Source organism: Cariama cristata, unplaced genomic scaffold (assembly GCF_000690535.1).
Source record: "Cariama cristata isolate BGI_N322 unplaced genomic scaffold, ASM69053v1 scaffold36278, whole genome shotgun sequence".
Classification (NCBI taxonomy): domain Eukaryota; kingdom Metazoa; phylum Chordata; class Aves; order Cariamiformes; family Cariamidae; genus Cariama; species Cariama cristata.
The window spans coordinates 1-9,898 of record NW_009630061.1 but is presented as its reverse complement, the minus strand read 5'-3'; the positions used below and the strand labels follow the sequence as shown (position 1 = coordinate 9,898).

General features: G+C 40.3%; 1 protein-coding gene across 1 annotated transcript; it reads right to left on the bottom strand.

Annotated features, from left to right (window-relative positions):
* Positions 1 to 1,533: 1,533 nt before the first annotated feature.
* MKX (mohawk homeobox) lies at positions 1,534 to 3,291 on the bottom strand (the record flags this gene model as incomplete). The annotated part of the gene is made up of 2 exons (XM_009705386.1): positions 1,534 to 1,869; positions 3,138 to 3,291. Coding segments are annotated over 2 exons (490 nt in total), but the record flags the coding sequence as incomplete, so codon positions are not given.
* Positions 3,292 to 9,898: the final 6,607 nt, after the last annotated feature.

The following is a 9,898-nucleotide window of genomic DNA, read 5'->3' as shown; positions in this document are numbered from 1 at the left end:
CTTGGCAGACAATATGCCCATAATGCAGACCAAATGCATTTGGTATGTTGAAAAAAAAAAGCTACATGAACAGAGAGAGTTAATTTTGAAACTTATTTATTCTGCATGCACTATTTCTGCTCCCTACGAGATCCCGTTTCTCTACGGGGCCTCCACTCCCGCTTCGGTCATCCCCTGACAACCTGCATGCACCAACGTCCTCCCACCCCTACCAGAGCATTCAGTCACCTGAAATCCTTGTAGGCCCTCCACAAGGACAAAATAATCACATGAAATGTGCCAGGAGACAGAGAGCAAAGGCTGAAAACTGGAGACATTGCAAAGGCAAGGGGCACCCAAATCTGCCTGCCAGGGAAGTCAAAGGGAACCAAGTACAACACCTAAATCTGTACTAACTTTAGTGCAGAGCCTTCTAGTACTTTTCATCAATATTCATCCACCCCAAAAGTGATGCTGCCCACAGAGTGGTCTCTGGCAGAATAACCCCCCAAGAAAGGCCCTGGGACAACGCGACGGGCTGCTGCGATGGGTGGAAACCCTGAAACGCTGGCAGAGACCTCCAGAGCTTAGGATGCAAAACTTCATTTTTTTCACAGATAAAGGGACAGTCTTTGCCTTATGTCCCCAAAGAAATACAGAACAAGCTTCACAAGAGAAGCCTTCCAGCACTCCCTGCCCCAGAGGGACCTGAGCAAGTCCTGATATTGCCCTGATTTACAGTAATTTACTGGCATGAACCAGGCAGTCCCATGTGCCTTGACTGGACCCTTACCCTGCCTGGTAATACAGTCGATGGTATAACTCATGCTTTTATGTTTTTATTGATAAGATTAAAATAATAAATTATGTGTAACCCTTCAAAAAAACATTAAGCCAAGATATTTAATGGCCAACTCTGTGGCCCCTTAGCTCAGTGCACTGTGTCTGGAGAGTGATGCAGAAATTGGTCTAAACTAATCCATGTATTCCTAAGAGGTGCATGAGCACCAAAGGGCCACGCACTGGAGACGGCAATCTGAGGACAGGGGAAGGTGTTCACGTGCACTCCATTGGGGGGAACATGGCTCATGTAAATGCCACAAGCAGACACCCTGAAATTTCAAAGCCCTCCTCTTCCTCCCAGCTGGGGCCACAGAGTAGTTTAGTCCTCCTCTCATCTTCCCTTATTGTAATAGAATGCTCAAGAGTTTTCTCCTTCTTTAGGTTTGCCTTAGCGCTGACAAGAACAGCCTGTAAGTGTAATTTTGAAAATCAGCCCCATAGCTCCATTCAAAAAGCAAATCAGCATCATCAGTGGTCAGTAACAGCACTTAACTTCCATACTGCAGGTAGAACTTCTCCAGCGAATGAAAGTGTGGACAGGAGTTATCCACTCTCATACAAGAGGATGGACAGGAGTGATCTACTCTCATACCAGAGGATGGACAGGAGTTATTCACTCTCATAAAAGGCACAATCAGGTGACACTCATTCCAAGTGACACCATCCACCAAAGCTGGCTGTATTAGAAATGAGGCAGAAAGAATTCCTTACCTGTCCGGTAGACAAAATTGCCTTCTGTCTCTGATGATGACGGAGACACCAATTCTTCCTCAAATTCATTGGAACTAAATGAACCAGAATGATTCCTTTGCCTTGTTTTTTCCATCATAGCTGCATTAGTAGCCATGACATGTCTCAATGAGTCATTTAGGTAACGATTCAATAAGCTGCTTTTGTATTTGGGGGGTGACACATAATCCTCATTGGCACTTGTTTCTGGTCTCACTCCTGTTTTTATTACTGAACTTTCAGTTTTAATCACAGTGTGATGAACTGGTTTGTTATATCCCCCTTCATTCATATGGTTTCTTGGAGGATTTTCTCCATCTGAAAATAAAAGAACAAAGATACAGTAATACATCGAATACCTAATATTTAACAAGAGGTTTTCTTTACATGTTTTAAATAAATAAATATAACTGAAATAAATAAATAAATAAATAAATATAACTAAAACTAGAGAATAAGTTTAGACTTTAGCATTAGACAATGATTTTCATTTTCTTCTGTTCACACATTGCTCACAGTAGTTCCCAGGGTTCTAAGACGTTCCAGCTATTCCAAATTAATTAACTGTAGGAAACAGTCTCTGAGTCTGATTTGTTCATGAGCAACACAAGGCAGGTAGAAAAAAACTGGGAAGTGCTCAAAATCAGTGATAAACATTTAAAAATCTGTGTCAATAAGCTGAATTCTGATTTTCATAACTTGAAATTTGGTTCTCCTGAATACTACAGCATATCTAAGTGTATTTGCTTAAACTGTACTCTTTCAATTGTCCTGCAGCCAATCTTTCAAAGGGAAGTGCATACCAAAGAAATGTGTGTACAAACTGAAATTGGAACAAAGATAATTGAAACTGAGTACAAATTGAAACATATTCTTCTAAAAATTCACATACAGATTTCTGACAATGCTCTGTAACATTTTTTCTTGTCAATGTATCTCCGTATCACAACCAACTGAAAAAAGTACCCACAGACATAATTAATACAAATGTACTATTAAAAAATATAGGGTGTTATTTAAAAAAAACCCTGCATTTGTTTTTTTGGATAAGAAAGAGAATTTCAGTGCACCTTTTAAGGAAAACATTTGCTGGTAAAATACATAAAACAAATACAGTAATATTCAGTTTACTATATAATAAGCCCCACTGAAATTAATCAGATTCTCTTGTTAATCAGATTCTTGTGTTAATGGTGTGATATTGCTATAGCCCTTCCATCAAGGAAAGTAACAGTCAAGAGATTTCTCATTTCCTTAAACCAACAAATGTAATAATTTTTTTCCTTTAATGCAGATTAAAGGAATAGGCTTGTAAAATCTAATGAACTAACAATTATCTTTCTAGTAACAATGCTATATGAAACGGGCAAATAACATGCAACCAGACCGTCACCCCGATTAACCTATACAATCCCGCTTTGTAAGGCTGCATAGTAGTTGGGAGCCAAAAACGGCACCTAATTCACAAAAAGTAAAGGCGGATCACTGAGGGCGTTTTGTGAGAAATCAGAGCTAACTCAGGGTATCGGCTACTTTCTAAATATATTTTAATCGGTTTAAAATTGATAAAAAGAGCATCAACAAACCTTCAGAGCATGAGTCATCGCTGCTCACGCTGAGTCGTTCAGCATTTCCTTGAACGTATTTGTTGTACAGCTTTATTCGTAAAGCCCAGCTAAGATCTGGTTGCCTGACAGTATTCTTCAGGCGACGTCTTGCATTAGCAAACCAGTTAGATACCTGCATACAAATGAATGTATTAGTTTCCCTTGAAAATGATGCAAATAAAGAATCTAACCCATAGAGTTCTCATGAGTTTTATGTATGCCCTAAGGAAACAGCAAACAAGGGAAACATGAACAGAAGTCCATGAAACTATCACTGAGCAGAGCAGAAACCTCAGACAAGAAGGCAGGTTCAGGCTTCCCACCCTTCACAAGTGTTAGCAAACCCTCATTATTAACAAGATTGTAATTAAGGTGTCCCAAAATACTCATTTTATATTCATCTTTCTTTTTTTTATTTCAGACGATAATGCCTTGAACTTTCAGTATGAACCTTCAATATATTATTAACATCCTAAATTAAAACTAATAGCTAATGTAAGGTAATTTGCCTTTGACATTTATGTAGGCTACAATAAGGCTGTTGAACAGAAAAACCCATTCTGAATTTGGTTATATAAAAGCCCAAATTCTCCCTCGTGCTTTATGAGTACTCTAAGTCTGACAGGCAGTGGGTATCAGGAAAGTCTTACATAGAATACAACGTACTTTGAGTCACGGCAGAAATCAACCATCTGCTCTACAGAGCAGCAGCTTTTATGAACTCTTCCTGCTGTGGAAACCCTAAAAAACAGTGAAGATGCAGATTCCTCACAAGGTGACTACTAAACAAGAGACTGGCTTGTCTTCCTTCTCGGGTGCAGAGCATTTTCTGGAGTTTGACATTGCAAAATGGATACACATTTGTATCCTTCTAGCATACAGGGTCACCACAAAGTCAGGCTCAAACACAAGGATTTCACAGTGCTTTAGGCACCAAAGGAGCGAAAGGGCACGGTATAGTCATCTCTGCCAGCAGTCCTAATCAAACTGCTAAATGGGATGTGTGTACTTGTGGTGAATTTGCATGAAAGCACACCTGAGAAAATGCTGCTCTTGATTCTACTGTAACTTAAAAATACATAAAATAGGAAATACTGATACTGACAGAGTGACCTTACCATAACCTTACTACATGCAAGAGCAGAGCCAAGCTACCTACACTCTAACAATATTTGTTTAATGATAAATCAGGTCTTAAAAATGCTATTTACTCCTTGCAGGAACAAGCGTATTTTGACATGACCTCTGCAAGAAGGAGGCAGAGTAGCACTACTTGCAAAGGAGAATGTAAAGAATGTCGGGAGTCTGTAGCCCCACTCACATCTTTGTGTTGTGAAAGTGTGCACAGAGGAAGCCGGAGACTACTGCAGTCATATTCTGACCTGGGAACGATCATACCATTTAATTTATGTTAGCCTGCAAAGCAAGTTAACACATGTTTTATCAATACATGCTACTCCACCTACTAGAGAGCCAAACTGTAGATCTCAGTGTTGAATTTTGGCCCTAGTTTTGTCATCTGTCTATTGTAGCTAAGGTTGTATAAATTGCATAGAAGTATTTGGCTAATTATTCTGGATTGGTAATCTATTCTAGGGTGATTATGAGAAAAATAAACACTATCTGCTTAAAGGAAAAACAAAACTTCAGTTCAGAGTCCCACCCAGAACTCAGCAGTGGTGCCTTAAGCCTGTCACTGATTTTACTTAAAATCACATTTACATGAAACAGGGTTCCACCAAAAATACAGTGAGCCCTGGATCAGCGCTCAGATGCCAAATGCATCACTCTACAAAGCATGTAGTTTACTGTGACAGGTTAGAAGACCAAAACTGTAGCGGGCAGAGAAGAGTAAGTAATTTCCATTCTCTTCCAAAGCTACTCATTTATATTCATCATATTGACACAGCAATCATTATAGTAAACCAGAAAGGGTGGGCTGGAATCCATCCACTTTCTAATGCCGTTAACAAACTCACTCCAGGCTGCTCAGCTGAAGCACCAGTCACCTGACTGCTGCATGATTTAGTAGAACTCTGAAATCAAGGATGTAACGACAGAGGTGGATCAGTCCAAGGTCCCACTGAACATTAGAGCAGTTACTGCAGCATCTTACAAAACCGACAGCTTTCCAGCCTCTCGCAAGAAAGATTTCCATTATGCTCCATTTCATTACATATTGAAATATTTCATCAGTGAAGTGTCATGTACAGAAAAGAAAGATAGGGTGGTATTAGTGTGACTCATACCTAAAAGCAATTAAATTTAGCAGGAGTGATTTTTGCATGGTACTCTTGGTTTATTTTGGGCTCATTCTTCCCATGCCAATGCTTTGCTTTCTGCATATCAATATAAAAAGATGAGTCATATTTTAAGTCTTCTGCCATGAGAGGAGGAAATGGTAGTATTTGATCATTATGAAAGAACCTGAAGTCAGCATTTACAAGAGAAGCTTTCTGCTAAAGCATAAAGTAGCAAACTCACTCCAGAAACTGTTACCCCAAACGCAATTACAACAGGACCCGTTAAAGCTGAAGGAAAGTTAAGCAAATCCACTTAAGATATTTTTAGGCTAGATCTATGGTGTGATATCTCTGTGTGCTCTCCTGCTCTTGGGCACTGGTGTATGTTGCTGGAAAGCCCTAATCTCTGAGATATCAAGAGATTCAACATCTCTGCCGCTCTTCAGTCTTGGACTGAACCTCCAGGTGTGCAGACTGGAAGAGGCTGCATGGCCCCAGGCTGTACCAGAGAGCATGCTCACCCCAAACTCCTGCCACCGCCTGGGCTATTACAGGCTGTTCCTGGCTCCTTTAAAGCCAGGGACAGTTTTGTCACTAATTTCAAGCAGCCCCGTACGTTACCTTGTGTATTAAAAAAGTTCTTTATTTAAAAAAGGTCCTTAAAAAGTTGCATGCCTGCTGCTGTAGGTCCCACTCACTACAAGTGCCTGTTTGCACCACACTTTGCTTAAGCTATTACAAAAAGAAACAATCAACGCTGCCAAAAGCCACCCATCCTTTACCATGGTCCCAAGTTACGCTACTGTGACCTCCAAAAATAATAAAAAACCAAACAAACAATGATTTATGTACAAGTCAGTGGGAAAATCTTTCTCGGAAACCTCCCAAAGAACTAAATATATTGAAAAGATGCATGACGAAACTGACTATTCTTGTAAAATAACAATCATGTAGTTCTTGAAGAAATAAAAAGACAAAACCCAAGGAGAACGATAATAGATGTGCTTTCCAGCATTCATATTTTACAGCAGCTCACTCATTCCCAAAGAGCATCAGGTACTTATATCGGCATCATGAAATACCGACCCTCTGGCTTTACTTCTGAAGAGACTCTTTAATTTTCTTGTAATTTGTTCTGCTTTGCTGCTTAAGAGTGGCCAAAGTTTCAGAAAGGGAACAGAAATCAAGCAATTCTCCTCCTCCAGTAACACAGATATGCCTTTATGAATCTGATTACTATTAAATCCATAGCAGCACATGACCAATATATTAATCCTAGTATTGCAAAAAAATTATTTTCAACAATACGGCCATTCATATTTCTTTCTGGAAGGAATATACAGCCATTTTTCTTTTTTATTTCACAAGAACATCTAACCCAAAATTTAAAATAAAATAAATCAAGCGCTGTGGTAATAATACAAATGAGAATGTAGCATATTAATAGGATAAACTATTGGATTCTGAACTGGAATCTGATTGTAGTAAAACACAAAATACCTTTTCGAACTATATTGCTCTTTTGGTTTCCTGCTTTGGCAGTTGGGGAAGTAGAAAACTTTGGACGGTTGGACTGAAAGCTGCAATAACATTTACCTTGAGGACTCCTGAAGACCTTGTTGGACTGCTCAGGAATAAGTCAGCCCAGATTTTGCCCCAGGTTTTGCTACTACTTATTAAGAAACAAGACGATTTATGATTCCTGTGAAATCCTACCTCCTTGCAAGAGTTTGACCTTCCTTCTGCAGTGCTGTTGGACCTGCAGCTGGGACTGCCTCTTGCCGTCCCGCTGCACCCAGGAACAGGGGCTTAAGCCGAAGTATTAGTGAGGTACAATAAATTAATTTAAAATCAGCCAATTGGGTCATAGCAAAACTAATGAAAATAAAGTTGTGGAACATTTAACATGCAGATACTGTCCCAATAATAACAGTAGAAAACAGGGCTGGATGTTCACCTCCTTGTCTCACAGAAGGGTCAGTTTCACCTATGCCACAGCCCTGCTAAAGCTCCTTTGGATAGATGGTACGTGCTGGAATAAGGTTCATTCGACAAAAGAAAAGCACATGGAGAAGAGTTACTGCTATATTATCAGTATTACTGTGACCAACATCATCTTCTAGGTAGTTGCTGAAGACACCTTCCAAGGTCAGCAGCCAGGTGAAAAACAAAAAAATGAAAACTCAAACGGATTTTGCCTTCCCTAGGGCTTCCAGCAACAAGGTGTCGGCACACGAGAGATGCTGGCAAAAGGTAAGAGCTGCCAGCAGACAACAGCCTCCACAGGAGCGGAAAGCTGGGGGGGCAAGCGTATGTTCCCCCCAAGAGCAAGCACCACGGGACAGCACCGAGAAATGGAAGAAGAGTAGGAAATACGAGACAGGTCAGCGAACGTGAAGGCGTGTAAGCCGGAGAAAACATCATACACTGATTCCTGGTTCTCCAACAATGTCTGGTGTTACTAGATTAGAAAAGCAATCACAGGAGACTCTGGTTGATGCTTTTGCAAAGTGCCTCTCCTGGGACAGAAGCAAAGCTTTCCAACAGATATCAAAGCCCAGTCCCGAGCTTGCTCTTGGTTATACCACCCAGTCGAAAGAGCACAGCCTTCGGGGAAGCTATTTCAGATGTACCCAGCGTGACTGAGATCACAGCCTGGCGCTTTCTCTCTCACTCTCAGAGAACAAGAATTTTGATCTGGATTACAGTCTTGTTCTTTCTGGGCATCCGAAAAGTAGATGTGGGATGTGTGTTGTTTTGTTCTTCCAGGCTCAGGAATTACTGCTGGTGCCAGACATATGTATTTACCTCTCGTACAGATGCTATTGTATTCCTGGATTAAAAGAGCATCGCACCCAAATGATGGAAGAAACATCTGGGGTTTCTTTTTGATGGTGTGCTTCTGTAAATGAAGATAGATGTGCTGGTTTGCACAGCTTTCAAGTATTACAGTTCATAGAGATAAGGCTGGTCAAATTCAGCTTCAGCGTAAATCCACTAGAGTCACGGGGGTCTAACACAGATAAATGTAGCCCTCCATGATTATTTTTAATTTTATTCCACACCTTAAGTAGATCTTAAAACTCTGTGAAGTAGTGGCCATGGCTCACTTGATGCTTTTATAGGGGCTAACACAGCGTATCCTCGTCAGGATTTATCAAAACTGTCATGAGAGAAAAACTGCAAAAACGCAACAGATTTTTCCCTTGTCCGTTTGTTCCGAAGCATTTATAAAGAACAGGAGAACTCCTCAAGATGTCATTAACGTGAAAGTCTCCCAACATGTATTCTGGATGTAAATCTCATGTAAAAATACAGGAATATTCTAAAACCTATAGTCCAATAAACTACTCCTATTGAATTACGGCATTGAATGGATAGTGTTTATGTAACCATATTTTTAAAAGTCTGAGCAAACCTTTTATGTATATTTTTCAAAAGCAAGAGAAGTTGTTTTAACTATATCTTCCAGTTATAACTGGCATTTTCTGAGACATTAATATTATTTTTGTCAAAGCTATAGTGTTTTTCCTAGTGCAATAGCTTCACAGTGAGATACTAAAGCATAAAAGTTTCCCATTTTGCCGTTACTAGGATCGAAGTTCATAGCACAGACTTTTTTGAAGGAGCACTCAAAATAATAATGCTGAATTACCACCTCCTTTTTTCTAGTACTTCATGTTATTTTGATATCCTCACGTCCTTTGCAAAGTGACAGATAATGTGTTAGGCAAAGTGCCGAGGACCCAATCCTGCAAACACATGTGTTTCATTTTATGCACCTAGCAGTAGCTTGCAGTAAGGAAATTAGATTATCCACAATGCATAAATCTTTGCAGCATCCAGACTTGAGATAGCATCACGCAGCAACCGATAGCATTTAACCACGTATTTCAATAGAATGCCAGATGGCAAAGAGAACAAAGAAGTAAGATTTATAAAACATTTGCAGCCACTTTGTATCTCTTACTGCAACATAACTGCCAGTCGTTTCACGGGAGTTTTACCTGAGAGCAAAACAATTACTCCCCACGTCTAATTACACTATAATGACAATTCCTGTAGCGCTGTGAAGCACAGTCACTGCCTGCTGGGCCGCCGCAGTAACGCTAACGCCTGGGCAACAGGTGGTGATTATTATCAGAACAATGTAACTGCTTGACTCCTAGCCCATTTTCGAAAGATAAAAGAGTAGCTCCCTACAACTTCCTCAACAACTCCAGTTGTGTGTGGAAATCTCCCATTCCTGATTTTTTTTTTTTTACCTGAAGATTTTTAAAGACTAAGCAAAAAATATTTCCACTGTATTTATGAATGAGCTTAAAGGATGAGGAAATCTTTTCCTAGGAGGCAAAGCACACACCATTTGCCGATTACCTTTAGCACTTCCCCAGCCAGGATAGCCCAGATGAGGGAATTCCTGTTTGGGGGATACAGTCCTGCCGGAGCGGGAGCCCTGGGGCGGGGGGGGCCGAGGGAAGGATGCGCACAGGACGC